This window comes from Manduca sexta, chromosome 15 (assembly GCF_014839805.1).
Source record: "Manduca sexta isolate Smith_Timp_Sample1 chromosome 15, JHU_Msex_v1.0, whole genome shotgun sequence".
Lineage (NCBI taxonomy): Eukaryota > Metazoa > Arthropoda > Insecta > Lepidoptera > Sphingidae > Manduca > Manduca sexta.
Genome location: NC_051129.1, coordinates 13,510,954 through 13,532,743, shown reverse-complemented (window position 1 = coordinate 13,532,743; position 21,790 = coordinate 13,510,954). Strand labels below are relative to the sequence as shown.

At 36.0% G+C, this 21,790-nt stretch overlaps 1 protein-coding gene across 7 annotated transcripts; it reads left to right on the top strand.

Moving 5' to 3' along the window:
* The first annotated feature begins 333 nt into the window (after positions 1–333).
* Positions 334–18,220, top strand: LOC115452006 (longitudinals lacking protein, isoforms A/B/D/L). 7 transcript variants are annotated; one of them, XM_037439037.1, is made up of 6 exons: positions 334–572; positions 1,089–1,296; positions 4,161–4,418; positions 6,779–7,100; positions 8,586–8,657; positions 15,474–18,220. In XM_037439037.1, exons 2-6 carry the CDS (start codon positions 1,123–1,125, stop codon positions 15,848–15,850), a joined length of 1,203 nt encoding a protein of 400 aa, XP_037294934.1. In that variant the 5' UTR covers positions 334–572; positions 1,089–1,122; the 3' UTR covers positions 15,851–18,220. The 7 variants fall into 7 exon arrangements, with proteins under 7 accessions (XP_037294934.1, XP_037294930.1, XP_030036290.2 ...); XM_037439033.1 differs by lacking the exon at positions 15,474–18,220 and adding an exon at positions 12,148–15,221; XM_030180430.2 differs by lacking the exon at positions 15,474–18,220 and adding an exon at positions 11,141–11,864.
* Positions 18,221–21,790: the final 3,570 nt, after the last annotated feature.

Genomic DNA, 21,790 nt, shown 5'->3' with positions numbered 1-21,790 from the left:
TAAAAACAATTATGAATTTGTCTAAAGAATACATTTTTAAATAATTTATTATAATAAATAAAAATGTTGACATATTATGTTTAGATTAAAAATAATATAACATTGACAACTATATATGGCGTGCAATCACGGGATATTCTGTCAAAAATGTAGGTCAAGGGCAAATTGAACTAAAAACGTAAAATGCTGTAGTACGCGATGTTATGATATATAAATGTACAAACACGAATAAAATTATTTAATCATGAAGAAAATCCGCCTTTAATTTTGTAAACTCGTACAAAGAAGCTAAAAATGCTACACAATTGAATTTCAAGCTTTCTAATTTTTTGCTAATGGCAACATTCATAGAGCTTATTTTGGGTCACTCGCGTCGCTTCCAACTTGTACTTCGTTTGGATTTTTGTAGAGGTGCCTTTCTCTAAACTTGCAACATAGCATAGTTTTGTGTTTTCAATTTCATTCAATCAAGAAAGCTGGCGGGTGTGCAAATGTGGAATCATTGTGAAAATTAACTCAAAACTTACGAAATCGTGTTAAAATACTCTAATTCAGTTAATGCAATAGTCAAGGTAAGCATTTAACGCAGTTTGGTGTAGCGTTACGAACGTGATAAGGGCTAACTTACTGGCTAGACTTTTCATCTTGAAAATTTCCACTCGGTGAACTTTCGAAGTGAAGTTTCTCAGAAGTTTCTTTGTTGACTTTAAACTTTTCCGAAGTTATACGCGCCGCGAGTTCTCGTCGCTTTCGTGTATGATATATGTGTCAAGAAAAGTTTGCTCAGAAAATAGTAAAACTTAGAATTTTCGTCGCCATTTTATTTTTTGTCGCGCTGGAAAAGCGGCCATTTTCTTTGTGCCGCGTCGCTTACGACGGCTCGTATGCGGTCCCTAAAGTTAATTTAGTTAAGTCGGGGCGTGATCTCATCGTATGAAGTGATTCGGTGAGATAATTTGCGTTCTGTGACAAGAAACTTGCGGATTTACGTAGTTGCGTGTTGTGTGAACAAAGTTTTTCCTAATGGCCTAATTATTGCGTGGTGTTTTATACTGTTTAGACACAGTGTTGATACGGTGGTTTCGTAGGGCAGGCGGGCGCGGCGAGCGGCACGACGGCATCATGGACGACGACCAACAGTTCTGCTTGCGGTGGAACAACCATCAATCCACCCTGGTGTCCGTGTTCGACACCCTGCTAGAGAAGGGCATGCACGTGGACTGCACCCTGGCAGCCGAGGGACAGACGCTCAAGGCGCACAAAGTGGTGCTGTCCGCGTGTAGCCCCTACTTCGAGGTGAGTACTCGATGTAGGTCAATTCAATCGTAAGTCGCGACTTGCGCGCAAAGCAGCGGAGTTTTGCTCTAATAAACATTCCACTGGTTTCGTTCTAGCTTTCATGTATAAGCAATTAGGCGGCTCGCATCGCCTGCATAGATGAGTTGGCAACAGAAAGTTGCCTCTACCACTTTTTCTGAATGCCATTTTACAATTACACATTACCCAACATTGGCGTGCATTAGACAAACGAGCGTTCGATTTGTATTGAGAACATTAATAAATTAGTTTTGATTGGTCTGTGTCATGGATACGGGCCGAACGACGTTAAGGCGTACATTTATATGCGTAATGTCGAAATAATTCGATGCATCAATAACAATCACATGTTGTTCAGCTGTTCAACACAAACAAACTGACAAATGACAAACCAAACAATTGCCTCTGCACTCTACAGGTGTCTCCACTAACCTTGTATTAATGTACAATAAAAACAAGTTTTATCAATGAAAAACGAATTCAAAAATGGAATTTAGTTACCATGACTAGTGTAGCCATTACATTTCTATCAAAATGTACTATCTGATAATTGATGTAACCATACTTAGTGTTAATAGAGTTATAGAATTGTAATAATATACACCATTAACTAATGAATTCTGCCATAAAATGTTGTTAAAAATATAAGTACACTAGTACAAATCACTTTCTCATGACTTGAATATTTTCAATAACATGGAGCAAAACCATTAGAGATTTAAAACAATCAAATAGTACTTATACACCAAAATTTTTAATGAAATAAGTTTTTTTGTATTAAATATAATTTGTATTATTGTATACTTTTTCCTTTAGTTTCTTTGAGTAGAATGTAAGTTTTATGAGAAGACTTACAAAGCTTTACCTCAGAAGAACCATTTACAGATATTTGTTAGTATGGAAGCTTTGTTTTGGCCATATAGTGCTTTGTTTCCATAATTCAAAGTATTTGGCCAATTAAAACCAATAATTACTTACCAATAAATACTATATTTAGTGCATTAAGTGAATTCACCAACCTTGTTCTAAATATGGAAACAAATATGTTATTATATACCAGCTTTTCAGGTTATTTGTCCTTAAGGGCCTGTTCATTAAATGCACTAAATATTAAGTCATGATAGTAATGGCATTATGCAACTAATTATAGAATTACATCAAATACAAGCTTATTAATAAAGTAGTAGCAATTTATTTATATTGCTGGAAAAAGGATATCAACATGTTATGTTTAAGGAAACATATTTTAGTAAATACATTTATACAGCTTAGTATCTGACACCAACCCTGACATTTTACTTCTACCCACTTAAGTTGAACTTTTTAATAAAAAATGTTAAGTACATGAGTATTTACCCATGCTAAACCATAAAACAACATTAAGGAAACATTACATCCAAAATATTACTGTAGTACCTATAATAAATGAAAATAAAACCCAAAACTTACCTCGTGTAGATATATAGAAATCTCTTTATAGAATATCATATAAGTAAAAGAAAGAACCATGAAAATACTTACAAACTATACTTAGAGTAATTGTACCTGTGTCATCACCAAGTAGACCTTCAAATATTGTTATTTATATATTGCTGTTTAAATTTCGTTTTACAGTTATTGTATCATTGTTAAAAAATATTGTTGTCTACTTTGTATTTCTATATGTTGCCCAGTGGCGAAGGCTCTATATAAGCTTATTCATTCTGACTTCTCATTATTTAGAATTTGGTAGAATTTAATTACCATTAGAACAATTTGCAGAACTCATTTATGCATATCAGTACCTATAATATGTCGTATCAGATTCCCTTTCAAAAAATTTCATCCTTCAACATTGATGGTGCCCATTACAATAATGCAAATATGCATTAAAATATCTTATGGGTTCACCAATGCAATTCCTATATTTTGTAGTTGTAACAATAATAAGTCATTGAGAAATATTGGTAAAGTTTATACTTTATAAGGCTGTAGACTGGAACAAAGTTTACTATAGTTTTGTATACCTTGTTACTACCTAGTGACAATGCTTATTGCAATGACTAACTTCACTGGGACCAACTTAAATTGGCCATAATATGAGTAATTGTACTCATTGATTATGTATTGGATACTATTTTAGCCATAAGCATCTTTCATAATGTCTATACAGAACCTATGTATTTTAATCACTAGTTCAGTTACAATGAATACAATAAACAGTTTTAGTTCTGCGACTCCAAAAGAAATATTTACAAATCAGAAACATATTTCCCAATATTGAGCACAGTACCGTTTAGCTGCTTGTTATATCATTTTGGAGTGAGATTTGCAATAAATAAATCATTAGTAATGTACAAAATATAATAATATAATCTAACTAGAAAATATAAAATGACCATCTGTGTCATCAATCGGCTTTTTAATCAGTAGAAACACTTAAATATGCTTCTGACTACTTAATTAACATGCAATGATTGTTCTACATAATTAACTTAGATATTATTTTAAAAAGTAGTCTATGATTAGCTAACTATAATTGAAATAACACCATTTCATCTATTTTTGGCAAGAATCAACACGGTGAAAGTATTCTGTTCTGGTTTGAAAGACAGAAGATAGTAAATTATTTGATATTATGGGATTTACAATGGTGGTCTTGACGTGGAATGTGCCATAAATTTTATTTAATATTTTGTTATTTAAAAAATCTGAATAGTGCTATCATTGTTTACAGGCTGACTTAGCAATTTCTGTTTGGCAAGCAATCACTTTATCTTTCATTCAATAAAAAAAACTCCTTAAATGCAATCTCATTGTATCTTAAAATACAATGTTTAAACTATAATATTGCATTGTTACAGAGTGTACTATCACAACAATACGACAAGCATCCAATAATAATATTAAAAGACGTGAAATATGCTGAGCTGAGAGCCATGATGGACTACATGTACCGCGGCGAAGTGAACATCTCGCAGGACCAGTTGGCCGCGCTGCTGAAGGCAGCAGAGTCGTTGCAGATCAAGGGCCTGTCGGACAACAAGCCCACGCGACCGCCGTCCCGCCCGCCGCCGACCGCCGCCGCGCACCCGCCACGCGTGCCTTCGCCCCCGCCACAGGTTAGTCTGCCGATCCTACTCATCTACCAAGATCAGTTAGTTAACATTGTTGAACAAAACAAATGTGTGGGTGTGTGTTAACTGCAGTTACTACATCAATTTTTTGTAATTTTTCTGGTTGCCTGCATTTATCTTACAATTGTGGAAAAATGTTCACAAAATTTTAGGTACGAAAGAATGCCAACTGCCCACTGTACTATAAATGCAGTGTTGTACGTAGCAACAGGAATAACTTATAACAATGTGATGTAATAAAATATCTAGCTCTGTTTTTGGGCATCTTAACACCTTTTGATGTATGAAGGCATGTGAGAGCAAGGCTTACTGTGTCAATGCTATAAAACTAAGACACAATAATAAACTAACAGTAACACAAGTTTGCAAGGTATATTTACATAACTAGGTTACAAAAAATAATAGTGAGTAATTAATGGAATTAAAAGTGTAATAAAATCATAAAAAACACCACATCTCCAAAATATAAGTGCTATCAATTAAATTTTATATTGGAACACATTTTGGGCTTTGTGTTATTTGTGAATGTTTTTATTTAAATTGATATAAACATTAAATCATAATATCTCATGATTTTTCCAAAGTTTACTTTTAACTGTAATAGAGTTTTGTGTATTTCTAGACTAGTCTAATATCACAGAATAATCTGATATCTGTTCATGTAACTTATTATGTAATTTTTTGCAAACAAAAGTGCATTCGAAAATTATATCATACTGATATAATGTTAGTATTAAATCAAACTACACATAACCAATCTATGCGTAACATACAGAAAAATAATAGTCTGCTGTAATCTAGATATCTAAAATTAGTATCAACACAGACCATTTTAAAAATGAAAGTATATTTGAAGTGATATTTTCTCTCTTATGTAAGAGCCACATATAACTAGATGTGAGTTAGCTAATATTAGTTTTAGGTTTTTGGTATAGCAGTTTTTTATTTTTATTGAAATATAAATCATCCACAGTTGTGTATTATCATACAAATAGATAATCAATGCATTTGTGCATTGTAACTCTTACGGGTGGGTGTATCGCCTACTAATAGGCATGTGACTTGATTGTCTCTTCATTTAATTGTATCGATAAATATACCACGAGAAGATGATTGCAGTTCTACCCTCCTGATTTTTTTTTCCAGAATAAAAGACCCAATATACATATATTTTCCCGGGTCATAATTTCCTCCAGATTTTTCTAACGTGTTTGAGTAAATTCATCCAAACTTGCGCATTTATAACATTAGTATAAGTTATTTAAAAAGAAGTCATAAACCACAAATAAGAAATGTTTCATAAAAATATATAAAATATTTAATTTAAAATAGTAATTTTGTATATCAGTTTTTCAATACAGACAGCGTACACAAACATTTAACTTTATGCGCTCGCATTTTTGGTAAAAATTTACACAAAACCTAGGTTATAAATAGAAATACCAAAGTAATGTGTTAACTTTATCTGCAAAATAAAACATACAATAAAATAGTTTTGCATAAAATATGCTTTATTGCTTACATTCTTTATAATGAATATTGATAAACTATGCTCAATTAGTTCCTAAGTCATGGATGGTTATTGGAAATATACTGACAAAAAGTAATGAATAATTACAAAATAGTCATCAATAGCTTAAATTATGAGTATTCAAAGATATAATAACCTTCTGTACGTAACGGACGATTGACTATTGTTTCAAGGCTGTACACTAAAATGTATTCAATGTTTAAACTTCAATTTGTATGCAGTTAATTTCAATGCTATTGTGAACAAACAAGCCAACAATTGAAGATGAAATAATGTTATGCTTTCTTAGATTTAGATTAGGTAGTGGCTACTAAAATATATTTGATTCAATAAACTGTTATTATTGGAGCATAGTTTTGTGCTCTTTTTAAACTATTCCTAGATGGCTTAAAGTGATATATTGTCCTTAAGACTGTGGACATTTTACAGCTGACACTAATGTAATGACTGCATTGAAGTTAGACAATTTACTAGTTTATTACATCACTTCAATGATCCCTAAACTTGGTAACTGTATTGTTTATACTTAATTAAGATTGGTCTTAATGACCAATTACAGACCAAAAGCTAATTTAAGCTAAACATAACTTGCAAAATTGAGATGTTTTTTTTATTGTGTACAAACAGGACACTTTGTAAACCATGTTATGCACCATAATTAAAAAAATTTAGTGCTTGGTTTACAAACTGATCACAGTATGTACCAATTAAATTCTCTAAATGTGGTAGTGTTATTCAAAATTGGAGTTTGAATCATTATGTGAATATAATTGAAATTTGAAATGTGAAAGTAGGCAATGTTTTGTGTCTGCAGGCCCGAGAGGGCAGCGCGGAGAGTCGCGAAGGCTCAGTGAGTCCGAGCCGGCGCCGGAAGAAAGCGCGGCGCATGTCGCGCTCGCCCGGAGCCCCGAGCGTGCTGCCCGCCGCGCTGCCCGCCCTGCCCGCGCTCCCCGCGCACCCCGCGCTCCCCGCGCACCCCGCGCTCCCCGCGCACCCCGCGCTCTCCGCCGAGCCCGCCGGCAACGGCGACGAGCCCGCCTGCAAGACCGAGGCCTCGCGCGACGGCGTCGAGGACCTCACGCTCGACGAGGAGCCCGACGACCACGCCTCACAGGGACACAACGACGTTGTACGCAGTTAGTATCGATACCTTCATAAATACCCACTCATAAGCTAAGGATAGACTATCGCGTTCTCGCAGATATATTGCGCAAGAACTTCCAGATCCGTGTATATAAGTGACAAAGTTTCGATAATTTTTTATACTTGCGACTCAGAAGTCAGCTAGTCATGCTTGTTCATACGATGAAAATGGCTTGCAAGTGTGGACTTCGGCCACGCCACGCCAATCTCAATCAAAATATTTTTATTGGAAGAAATGTTATCATATTTCTAGGAATATAATTTCCTCCAAGTATTTTACGTCAATTAACACTTTGCTTTTAAGTAAATGTATCGGTATTATGTGATTGGCTTTTACTGTTATTTGTTTGATTAAAACTACATATCTATTTAACACTAAAAATGTTTTTGCTCTAAATGTGTTTAGATTACGACTATAGAAATTGAAAGTTTCCAATTATGATTATTTACTTAATTTAAGAAATCAACTTACACAATGACCGTATTAGCGATTATATTAAGAAAACATTACAGCATCAAATGTTTTGTAAAACTATGCCTTTTCACAATCAAAAGGCTATCACTATTTTTAACACTGTGTTGCTACGAGATGTCGCTAATGCAGGCTCAAAACAAAAAAAGAATGTATTAAAGTGATATAAGTCGTCGTCGTATTGTGACCATAAAATCAGCTGATTAAATGTCAACTGTGTAATTTATTATGATCAGTCAGTGCAAAGGTCTCCAACTGATAGGAGCTTAATACTTTAAAATAAAAAAAAAAGTTGTTGATATATTTGTTGCGGATGTATGATTGTAAATTTATACTTTTTTGTATATTTGGTATTTTGTGGCTAGAAACATTGTTCGTTAAACCAACTTTAAAAATAAATTATGCATTAAGGAACTAAGACTGCTGATTGCAACAAGTCAGTGAAATTAAAAAGCGCTAAATGGAAATGAATAATATTACTTCAATATTAGTGTATTCTCTTGTAAGACAAACACTGTTACCGGGAGTATGCCGCCCGCTCCCGCCCGCTCCCACGGCTGCTCCGAGGAGCTCGCGCGGACTATACCACAAATGTCACATTTTATATCTAGGCATTGCGAAAAGTATAGTAGAAATCCTGTTTTATTGTTTCAAAACAATTAATATTCTACAACTGACAACAATAGAAAACACTGAAATATACAACCTATCTTTAGAATTTGTGTGCTAACAATTAAAAGTAGTGTTAAATTGTGGATCTGTTTTTAAGTATGTATTTTTGAGTGGAATGATCACCTCAAACATCAGTACATCTTATTAAGCTACTGTTAAGTTACATTTGGCCTAATCAATGAATGTATTATTAGTGACATGAATGTGAGGTGATTGACACGATAAATAATATGAGAAAATATAAGTTAAACTTAACAAAATATAACAATCTTTTAACGACACAACGAATGTATATTTAAAGCATGTAATATAAAATGGTTATGTTTGTTCACAGATTTCCAATGGCACATGGAAAGATCTCAAGATGAAATAATGAATTCGAGCGACAGCGTCCGAGAGTCTCAAGGTAAGCACACACGTGTAACACGCCACACGAACACTCTGCGATGGCGCGCCTCCTGTACTCGCGCCATCGCAGTGTGTTGACAATGGGATTGATGTTCTGGGCTGATTAACTTTTGCCACCATAATGTACTCTACAATGTTTAATTCAGTCAAACGGAAAAGTTAATTGTCCCAGATATACAAGGAACGGATGAAATGCGCAATGTCTTCCCATAATTTGAAATTAGAGAGAAAACCATACATCGCTTAAAATAATCTATTTATAATGTTTTTTTATATTATATAATAAATATTATATTTTCCGACGAGCCGAATATGAGTGCAAGTGTTTTCACATGTGAAACTACAACCTTTATATCTAGTATCTAATATTATTATAAACTACTAATCTTATTACAAATTTCATATTATTTAAACATTGTTTCCTGTGTAAATGGATTTTTAAAGCTATTACAGTGCTACAGGTAATGGTAACGGTAAGAGGTTTTGTTATGTAGCCTTGTCAAAGGTGAGGTAATGCAACGGTAAGTATCGATTCCATTATTTATTTTAATGTGTAGATTTGTATTAGAGCTTATTGTATGTGATATAATGGGGTTGTTAGAGACAGTAGACGATTGCATGCTACATCAGAGTATATAATGTTGCACCGAAAATAACACATTAACTCGTTTACGCTGCCAAAACTTTACATGGTTTGTTACTTTAACGTTGTGACACGGATTTACGGTACATATGTATATCGGTGAGTATTGTTTCACGTATTTATTGTCCGACATTATTATTATGTAGTCACAAATCTTTACGTTTGCACACACACAAGTCATTTCACCCACATTTTTGGGTATTCAATAATAGTGGTCTCGACGTCGTGGCTCGTTTCGATGAACACGTTTTGTTGCACAAGTGTGAGATTGTAAATCGTAGAAGACGACAGGCGCAGCGGCGGCGGAGCGAAGAAGGTAAATCAGTTTCCTTTATCAGTGTAGTTGGTTATGTGGCTTATTTATTTATTATTTATTATTTTTTTCCTTTTTTTTGCATTCACATGTGATTTCACTGCAGATGTCTTTCTTAGCAATTCATGTTTAAATATCGTACAATGATTTTGGTCAAGTCTTGCATGTTAATAGGTCTAAGTACTGCGATATTATCTGTAGCATGTGAAGTTATATTTTCATATGTTCTAGTGGATGCGCATTTCATTTTTCAACAAAATACACATACATTTCTTTGATTTGTACATAATAATAAGGAAAGGATATCAATTAGGCCGACATCTTTATCGCGAAAATAATTTTGGGGTCCGATCGTGACATATATGGAAAAGGTAGAAAACATCGACGGTTTATTTAAAATAATAATATTATAACAACTATTAGCTGGTCGCTTCAATCCCTGATCTCTTGCTTCTTCTCTTACAATATCTATAACCAAACATTTCCATAACTCGTCTACCTAAAGCACCCAATTTACTAACATGTGTTTTAACAAAACATTCCATCTTCGTGTAAATATCTCCGGCTTCATCCATTCTTCATGATTGCATTTCATATGTATCTATGTTCACTAACCGACCACTGCTTTGTATATATATAATTTATTTTCGCTTTCATTATTTCATCTTGCAGACACAGTCACTGAACTAATTTACGACAAGTACGCAAAAGCACCTTTTCCACTAACCCGGGGTTATCTTAAGAGTTTCGATGTTAAAATCGAGAATAACGGAAGCGATGAGTGGGCTGCGAAAAAAGCATTGAAAAAGAAATTAGATAAGAGAGGTCCAAAGAGAAAGCGCGAGTACGGGACGTCGTACGGAGGCCACACCGGCGACAAAGATAGACGCTACATGTGCTCCATTTGCAAGCTAAAGCAATATAAGTACAGAAGGAACAAACTGAGACACGAAAAGTACGAATGCATCACCGGGCCGCAGTTCGCTTGCGAGAGATGCGACAAAAAGTATTCTCAGAAAAAAACCTTGACTATGCACATTGCCCAGAAACATCCCAACTGGAAGGACCGTCAAGCTACCTAGAGAAATGCTTATTTTTTTTATTTTGTTTTTGTTCTTTATGATTCTTTATTTTTGTTGATTTTTGATGCCTTTCCTAAGTTGATTTGAAACATGAATTGTTAAGACGACTATCGTTAACAATTTAATTATCGAGTAAAACTCGAATTTGTTATTTTTGATCTCTACGCATATAGTATGTGCCAATAATTATGTTTCTCATAAAAGACTACAATCGTTAAGTTTATAAAGTCTAATGATCATGACTCGTAAGACAAATTGTTTTTTTTTTTTGTCGTACACATAACCAGTTACTATTTCGTTGTTACTTTATTAGTACTTTTTTCTTTAAATACATTTTATTTTTATTTGGATTATTTTTGTTTTAATTTCCGCAAACAGCACGAGAACGTCTGTACTGCGCTAGATGAGACGGAAATCGGACTGTATCTAATTTTCTATTGCAGGTAAAAAACCGACACCGCGACATACGATCACGACGCGTAGTAAAAACGTTACCGAAGAATCGAGAGTCACCACCTTAGCGATATTGCAGAACGTCAAGTCGCCCAAGCCTGCCCTCGAGGAGACCAAGGAGAATAAGCAGGGACCGGGACAGAGGAAAGAGAAACAGTCGCCCGTGCCCGCGGCCAAGTCCTCGCCGGAGCCCTCCGCGGCCGAGCCCAAGCAGGAGGAGAGCAAGGAGCCGAAGGAGGTCAAGGAGGCGAAGGAGACGGGCACGCGCGAGTCGCGCTACAACATCTTCCCGCGCAGCGAGCGCGTGAACCTGCCGTGCGCGCAGTACAAGACGGACAAGGGCTACAAGTGCCCCAACTGCCAGCGCAGCTACAACGCGCGCAAGAACCTCGTGCGCCACGTCACGCTGGAGTGCGGGCGCGAGCCGCAGTACAAGTGCCCGCACTGCGCCTACTCCAAGCACCGCCGCAACGAGCTCAAGAAGCACATCCAGAAGAAGCACCCCGATCACCACCAGAGCGCGCTCGCCGTCAAGTGACCGCCGCGCCGTCTCAGTGCCTTATTACGTTATGATATACTATCTCTAGTGCCTTACTCTACTACCAGATCTTCCTTTTTGTGGTATTCGAATTACATCAATTTTTATATGAACCTTGTATACTTGTATGTATTGGTAATTGATATTTTTTGAAAGATTAAACGATTTTCGCAGTTCGCCCGCGTTTGATTTATCGCCGACCGTGCCGGGCCCGTTCTCGATCGTTATGGGAAGATGAGTTCACGAGTACGGTCATTTGGATTGTGCATGTCTGCATGAATTTAGAAGCTTCGCCTTTTATAATTTCTAACAGAGATTATTTTTTTTATATTTTTATTATTATAACGCATTTCTTTGGTTCCTTAATTTTATTTTAGCCTTTGGTAGTATTAACAACGATTTCGTACGTAGTCGCGCTTGTTTTATTATTTGCAATACCCTCAATGTGTCGCATTTCAGAATCGCACAAGGATAGTCAGCTGCCGTCGGCGCTGCTGTCGCTACTGTCGGTGCAGTCGCAGTCGCTCGCCTCGCTGGTGCCCCCCTGCATACAGCTCACTAACATCAAGCCGACAGGCGGCAAAGAGCTCACCCCGTACCCTGCACAGCTGCACCTGCCCAAACTGCAGATAGACTCGCTCACCGCCATCCCGGACAACATAAAGGCGCACCTGCTGCAGCAGGCGTTCATACAGAACAACAACACGGTGCAGCTGGCCGGCAAGCAGGAGGAGCAGGAGTCGGACGGCGAGTATGACGACACGGACGACATCGTGCTGCCCGAGGAGGGCGACGCGTTCTACGAGCACGGCGCGCTGCCCGCCGAGTTCGAGGTGAAGCCCGAGCCCAAGTGCCTGTACAAGCGCGAGGCGGGCGGCAACAGCTCCGACGACGCCAGCCGCCAGTTCGAATGCCGGCACTGCGGCAAGCGCTACCGCTGGAAGTCCACGCTGCGGCGCCACGAGAACGTGGAGTGCGGCGGCAAGGCGCCTGCGCACCAGTGCCCCTACTGCTCCTACCGCGCCAAGCAGCGCGGCAACCTCGGCGTCCACATCCGCAAGCACCACAGCGCCGAGTGGTACATGTACGCCACCAACAAGGTGCGGCGCAACAAGAAGACCTCCATCTAGGGCGGCGTGCCGACACCGAGTACTATACACCAAAGTAGATACCTAACCAAATCGGTACTGCAATATATTTTTATTTATATTTAAAATATTTTTTGTTGACGATATTTTAATATACACTAAACGAGTAGTTTGTAATGTGCACATTCCCTAACGGCATTAGAAATAATTTTGTTGTTTTTTTTTGTTTTAGAGTTTATTGCGGTAGTTAAGACTGACCCTAAGTATTTTATTCAGAGGAAATATGACCTAAGGTCAAATATTTATAGAATTATTTACAACAAAAAAAATTGTCTTCAAATCGCGCTGATGTGTAGTTTGTCCACAAATGCATTGTTCGCGTGGACAATGAGCACCACTTGAGTGTGGCGTCTCAGTTAACAAGGGTCTGCTATTACTAATAGAATTCACATTCTTCGCAGACCCACTGAATCGGCAGATTGATCCATTTAAAGTCATTCGAAGCTATTTCCTTTTATCTCGAATTTGCTTAGTTTTAATTACCTATCATTCCTCATGAGGAATAATTCCAAAATTATTTAGTGCAATGATATTAAGGTGTAATTAGTTGATATTTAATAATGAACCTGTTTTGCAGGTTTTATTTAATAACTGTTATCCACCACGGGTAGAATGTTTAACAATGTTGGAGGTCATAGCATAGTCTTCCCATCTCTACCTAGTTATTGTTCTTGTTTGTAATTTATTAATCTTGGTTTTTCTATTTAAGTATAAGGGACCATTACCTTGTCTTCCTAATTTGTTTTATTTTTTGTAGCAAACCCAAAGTTTATGTTATTTTAATGTTGTTTATTTATTAGGATAATTAAGAGCCATACGGCCACATTAAGTTGTAATATTGTAAATCCTAAAGATAAGTGAATTGATATTAAAAGATCCAGCCCACAGAGTTATACAACTCATGAATTGAACCAAAATATTATTATTGGTGTTAGACACATAAATGGGCAAGATATATCTTTAAAAATAATTCACTTTATCCTGTAGGATATTAATAAAAAGGTTATTCAAAAATAATCTATGAAGTGAAAACTGAGTCACCATTTATCCACAATGAAGAAGGGAACATTAATGAAACACAATGTTTACTGTGGAGTTGCAAGTGAAAAGGGACTTGACAAGATTACTTCTGAATAACTGTACTTCAGTGGATGGGAGGCAGCGGCTGCTCAGAACTGCTCCCGTGCATTTTGAGGTAATCAGGAGAATAATTCTGGACATTAGAAACAAAAAACTCCACCGATAAATTTCATGGTTTCACCTTCTAGTTTCGTTTTATCGATAGTGTTTCAAAAAGGTTTATCTCGTATAAAACTTGCTAGTGTTGATATTCTATACTACATATCTGATATTTGATAAGTGTTTCCATCTATTAATGTTCAGAATTATCTTCCTTTTATTATAATTAGAGAAAAGCTCATCATGTGCCTACAATGTTACCTGTAGTTTAGTGACGTACTTTATATATACCACGATATTTCGCATGTCAAAATATGTGTTCAAAATTTGTAAAAAAGATATTTATAATGATATTCAAAGGCAATAATTTTCACGACTAATTTATTCGACTGTTGATTTTTAATATACGTTATTTGTTAACCTAGTATATACAAAGCTATTTGACCAAAGTCAGTATTAGTGTTTTAACGTGATGATATATAAAGGGGTGTTTATATTACGTTGTTACAACATGCGGTCATCAGCTTAGCGGAACTGTTGACCGACATGCTATTTACCACTATGTTGCAAGATGAAAAACATAAACATTGTTTGTTAATGTTATTGGAAAAAATAGGTAATTGTTTAGTGTGATTTTTATATGAATATATTTGGGTTTACTTGGTTAGAAAAGTTTAAATATAGATATACTATATGTAACTGTGTTTTCCTTGCTTTTAACGGACATTTTATCCCCGCCTGTTTTACTGTGTTTTAGTGAACTGTTCGTTTAGGTAAGTGAGTAGAAAGTATTATGTTCCTTAACAACGGCATGCTGCATGGTTTTTTGACCGGGATCATTTTTCAATTCACAGCTTGCATTCCCATCTTTGCATGGTGCAATTTTGTTTTTTTTTTTCTTTTTCCTTTTTCGTTCATACTAATATAATTAATAATTTCAGGTAGCCAAGAAAAGCCCATGGGTCGGGAGACTACATTTCATTAACAAAAGTTTATTGTCAAACACAAAAAATGACGTGTGACTAAAACCAGTCGGTATACACGATGCGGTTTTAAATTCTTGTTTGTGGTGCCGAATCATTCGGTTTAGAATTTCGCTGTCGAAGCAATAATCACTTTATATCGAACTGTTAAAAAAATATAAGGAAAACAAAGACACTTCTTGCATAAAAGATTTGAAATGTCAATAATAAACGTTATGATTTCTTTTTGTTCTTTTTTTTACTTTCCTTTCGCAAAGCTTGATCACAGCACTCGGTACACTCACAGTAGAGTATATTCTCTAGTATATGTATTAATGATGTATATCCGTTACGTATGTATGTATTAGTATGTATATAACATGTATCCGTTTGCTTGTACTGTCGTTAACCACACGGGAATGTTGAATGTCGCGTTGGTGTGTGTGGCGCGAGGCGTGTCGGTCCGTCGGTATGATGAGCGGTGTGGCGGTTTCAGGCGGCGGGTGCGGCGCGCCGGAGGACGTTTCGTTCAGTAGGATCGGCGGCCTGTCGTGGGAGCAGTGGTCGGCGCGCCTGGCGCTGCCGCTGGTGGCGGGCATGCGCGTGGCCGCCACGGCGCCGGCGCTGCCGCCCGCGCCCGGCGAGCCCAGCTTCTCCTGCCCCGACTGCGGCCGCGTCTACAAGCTCAAGTCGTCGCTGCGCAACCACCAGAAGTGGGAGTGCGGCAAGGAGCCGCAGTTCCAGTGCCCCTACTGCGTCTACCGCGCCAAACAGAAAATGCACATCGCGCGCCACATGGAGCGGATGCACCGCGAGGTGCACATGAAGCCCGACCAGTACATCAAGCAGGACAATGTCGACGCGTGCACATAGCCCTCACACACTCGCACACACATACAACATACACACCAACACACATACACACATATACACACTACAAACCTGACGGTGCGCGTGTTAGGGTTCAACATATCAGTTTTTTTATATTTTTTACGATTTGAATATAAGGCAGTTATCGTTGTTTAAATATGGTTAGTATACGAAATTTTAGAAGTGAGCAGCGAGTGTGTAGTAGAAATTTCGAAACATATTCCCAATTTATGCCGATTGTGATAAATGTGGTGATGTGAATAAATGTCTTTGTGATAGTGGCGTCAGAGTGTCAGACGGTCACGTTAGATGTATTCGCCATTGTAATGGTCACAACCGTAGTGCCTTACATCGTTACCTATTCGAGCGTAATGTGACAGCTTAGTGATGACCAAGTATGAATGAAATAATATTTTGACGAGTTAATAGTATTTACGCTGGTTACAGTTTGCATTGTAACAGTGTGAGCAACTGTTGCATTTATCCAGTATGTTAAGTCGGAAGTGATGTGTATAGATACGCTTTTTACACTTTTTATATATTATATTGTACAGCATTTATGTAAACGATCATTCCTGCGTTTGTATGATTATGTAGGGTTCGATGTGGTATGAGAGGAGAAGTACAAGTTGTTTTAGCTACGTTACCAGTTGCAGTTACTTTCCAGCGAAACAGAATTTATATTTAAACTTTAAACGCTTGAGTATTATTTAGACGCGTACATCGCGGAATGCCAGTTCGAAATCATGCGAGTTGCGGACAACTTGTTTCCGATTGTATGGAATCTGATATTATTTGTGTAGTCGGGTACGTCGCGACGAGTCGTGTATTAACTTATACTCTGTTTATCATAGTAATAACGAAATGAAGCTACGTTCGCTTAGTTTAGCAATGCTCTAGTTCTTTGCCATAAATGCATGTTCCATTATAACGTAATAATACTCATAAGTTAATTTTTTATATATAATTTCAATTTATTTTTAGATCTCTTTACATCTAATGCATTTATTTTAATTTAAGCGTATTTCCTGCCCGGCAATGTTTACTGGAGAACGGTATATGTACATGTTAAGTTCCTTATATGAATACGTATTTGTAATGAGGTTTATTGATGTTGGGGGCCAATTTGTTAGATATTAGGGGTTCGATATAGTGCCTTAACAAGAATTGTTGAAATGTATCGAGAATTAAACGTCACACTGCCATTAAATGTTTTGATAAAGGTAATTTTTACCGCGCGGTAAACATTTTTTTCGATGACGTTCAAAACAATCTTCCGCATAGATTATAAGTATTTTATACATATTACCATTTAGAAATTATAGTAAGGTTAGGGATGGTAGTGTACGGTAAACTCCTTCTATTACAGCTATTACGAATACATTAATGTCGTAAGTCTGCTATCGTCGCAAAACTTGTTTAGGACATGTAAATCGTGTCGCTTTACAAACTCGAATTATTAATTTTAATTAAAATTGTTATAATTTAAAACATGGCATTATAATCTGGTCACAAATATTTGTAGTGTGGTGTAATAGAAGGCGTGTTCCGCGGCTACCGGTTTAGATTATCCGTTGGAGTTACCATCATACAATCAAAATGTAGATACAGAGTACAACCAGAACGTCTTGTCAGTATAAAACTAAGTGCCTTTGAAACTTTAGTCATTAGAGATTAAAATGTAAACAGTGAATTTCGGTTCCAACATAACACGTAACTTATTAATGCAAAATTTCTAGGTTGTGATTTTTTGAAACGACAGAACCATTCTTCACCTTAGAATTTAGTGAAAATACCTATTAAAGTTATCGTCAGACGACATCGAGAACATTTTACATTTATGCAGCTGTGATAATTATATAAAAATACTAACTAAAGATTTCTCATTCTCCATAGATTAAGTTCAGTGATGAATCGCACAACGATTGTGTTTGTAAAGGTGGTCTTAAATTAGTTCTTTATTTAGTTGTTGGTAAGACAATAATTCTCGTGCCAAAAGAGATTATATTAGAGTCCTTCGAAAGGCTATGCTCATGTTTTGATGTTAAAATCTCATTTACATTGTAGTGAAACATTAGTAAATATTTTAGTCACTAAATTGTACGAAGTACAGACGAACGTTAGCTAATTTAAAACCACCCTTTATACAAATCAACAGGCTGACGGCTAACTAAGGCTGCAGTGAATCAGTATCGTTATCCAAGTGATGTTACAAACCTAGTTATTATAATGTAAGAAGTTACTGCCTAGAATGTTTGTAGCTTATGTAGATAGTTCTGTACAACGATCGACAACAAGTTACAGTGATTTATTGCATTTGATTGTATTTTTATAACCTTTTTTGTATTTTAATAAAGTTGCTATTCTTGGTAACGCGCTCGTTTTAATACACAACCGATATAATGTATTGTGGGTACTGGTGGCGCTCGATGCATTTAACGCGTCATGTGATCGGTTAAATGCCACGAGTGATGCATGTCATGTGGACGGATCATTAAGGATGTATAAAGGGATTGGTGGAAGTGGAATATTGTAATTAATATTTGTGGTTGCATGCCAATGTATAGTTAAGATGGTTTAGATTCAGTAGTGAGGCAAATTAATGGGAGACATAGTGCATTTACCTGGCTTGGCACAGCACTCGGTGGCTTGGTTTGGCAGTAGATAGTACTTGCACGTATTCATTTTTATTTTGCGTTACATTTCAGTTGCACAGTTGTACACGCCTTATATATTGGGTTATGGGACGGCCGGCCTCAGCTCCGGGAAGGCCGGGTGGACACTGTATGAATGTGTGGACTGCGGGAACAAATACAAACACAAGGGCTCCCTGCAGCGACACATAAAGTACGAGTGTAGGAAACAGCCCAGTTTCAAGTGCCCGTATTGTGTGTACAGAGCGTACCAGAAGCACAATTTGTTGTTGCACGAACGACATCTACATAAAGATATGCCGGAGAAAGTGGATTTCGTGTCGGAATGACCCGCGCCGCTAGCGACCAATGTCAGTAATACTTATGTTACATATTGTTCGCTAATGTACTAATTTGTTCCTAACACTACAAACAAGTAACTCCCGGTAACTAAACTAATACTCTTTAGATTCTAATTTATTAACAACCTAATTTTGTTTATGGGTATTATAATACTAACATTACTGAATCCAAATGTAGGTAGAAATGCATACATAAATGCAAGAATGTGAATAATAGGGTACATAATATTTTTATAGACCTTGTACAACAGCTAGTCGGCTACTGTAAACGACAAAGGGGAACGTATTTTGGTAGGTGACTAGCGGTTGCGTGTGGACTATAAAGTAATATAACGTTGTACATAGTCTATCCAATTACTTTAAATAAATCGAAAAGAATCTTACATTTAGGGAAATGTGGGACTATAGGGCTTTGGGTCTTAATGTACAAATTTTATATAGGGAATGCAATGGCCAATATGTTTTCATAAGTTAGTCACAATATCGCTTAAAACATATTAATCACGCTTTTAACGCTATTCTTATATACATTAGTAGCTCGATTTTTTTTATTAATGTAAAAAATATGGTTATTGAACTAGTGACTTTCATGATAGGTATTTTTTCGAATTTAATAACTTCTAAAAGTAAAAGTACTAGTGTTTTAAAATAGATTCAATAACCATGCACTGTAGCACAGCAATATTAATATGGAAAAACAATTAATTACTGCCTTTTTTATTGCAGCCGTAACAAAACGCGTTGGCGAAAATATGAAACAGAAGATAATCCACCCAAGATTAGAACATGTCGAGTTGTTCAATCAACCTTCAGCATCAATTCGCAAGTTATAACTTAAAGATATTGTCCTTGCTCAGCTGCCAAATTGTTAAACATCATATTCTTACTAAGTATATGATTAATCACGACTTGTGAGAAAAATCTATAGCCAGTCTGAACTCAGTCACGTGGAGAAAATAATAAGGAAACGAAGAGGACAAGTGACAATCTTTAGTGATTCGCAGTTGAAGAAAAAATAATTAATAATCATGGATATTTCTGCCTTTAAAATTTCGTCATATTAAATTTTGATTACTTTCATGAGAGGATTACTGTTGGCATAAATGACTCATTTGAAACGTGTTTTGGGGATAAAATGAAGTATTTGAAAATATTTATCCCTATTACACACTGCTTAAGTTTTGTTCAGATTTCTTTAACATAATGTTGCACAACACAGCTAACTTCAGGAATCTAATGCGACCGCGTTCATTAATTTCAATCCAATGAAATCACAAAGATGGCGGATTGTTCTTAAAAATGTTTGAAGAGACGAATTCGTGTTATATGTGATGCACATAAAACTAAAATGGCTGTTTTTATAATTGATCGAGTATGACACGGTTATATCTTAATTTTAACGAACCAATAGAGGAACCGCATATTGAAAATACCTAAAAACTCGTCGGTTTTCGGCTTTCCTATTGAGCCATTTAGATTTACTATACTACCGTAAATACTTCGTTTAATTATAAAAACGGCTTTAGTGTCGTTAGACAAATATTAAAGTATTCTTTATTATTGAATATAATTTCAATAAGGCAGCTCAAAGGAGCAGCTATCTCAGTTACCATTAACTGGTCCTAACAACGTAATATTAAATTTGTTCATAAATCGAAATGATAGGTAGGTGTATGTACGTAAGACAAATATTTTTCGTTTAATGTATTTGCGGATAGTAGAATAAAACTTTAGTATAAAACATTCATGAAATATGCAACTACGAAAGCCCAATTTTCTAAGTAAACTCTTTTAGACCAGGAATATAAATTTTATGCTTTTGTTCTACAAGAATCGAGTTACACTATGTACCAGGTATAATTTATATTTTTTGTTTTAATTGAAATAATGACGTGACGTAAAACTGCGGGCAAAATCAAAAGAATGTGTTGGTGTTCTTGTGTAGCACCATGTAAAGTTTTATTCTACATTATTACGCTGTATCGCATAATTATTTTATATTTAATAGTTTGTTAATTTTTTCTTGTTCTTGTTATTATTAATGTTTTAGAGTGTGTTCCTCGTTACCAAAGAAATTTATTATTGCGGAAATTTGTATCAAAGATGTTATTGTAAGATCAAATGGCGACTTGCTTTTGAATATTTACCAATTATTTAACATCCCAAAAAATGCCTAGAGTTTTTTTAGCAACGTAAGTTAAGGGTGAGTTTCCAAACACTTTGTAAATGTTCAAAAGCAACTCCCGAGTGTTCATGTTGAAAACTATATTTTTTTGCATTTGTTAACTTAACTTTAAGTTACCTTTTAAAGAGTTCAAACGTAACATTGCAATATTACTATACCAAAGAATCATCAGGTCGATTCTTAGCCTTAACAAAAATTAGTGCCTTAAATAATTTTATTTTACGATGTATCGTTAAGTAAGTTATTAATGTTATGAAGTTTTACGCGGTTAACTCGCTGTGTGCAGAGTACTAGGTAATGTGCGTTGAGTGTTCATTGTATATTTTATATGAATATTAGATTAGTTTTATATATTTTTAATATGTTGTTTTTAACCTAGGAACCCACCAACTACGTAGTTTAGTCAAATTAACACTTTTCGGCGGTATATTATTAAAATTATATTTATGGAAGGATCCAATTTATAATTTCTGGGTAATTACATTTTATAATAGGTCTTAACAATCGACATGAAGATATGGTGAGGTAGTTGTTGAGTTAGACCGATATTACTTCCTAGGCATATGTCTAGCCCGTTACTATGGTATTCGAGTGTTTCGTTTTCATATTCAAATTCGTAAAGAATATAGTTGATGTGTATTTCTCAAAATGAATGTAATTAACGAAATAGTATTTTAAAAATGTATTATGATTTTTTCTGTCACATCCGTCTCTCCTTTGTTTGTCTTAATACATTTGCGCTATCAAAAATATATAATGAATG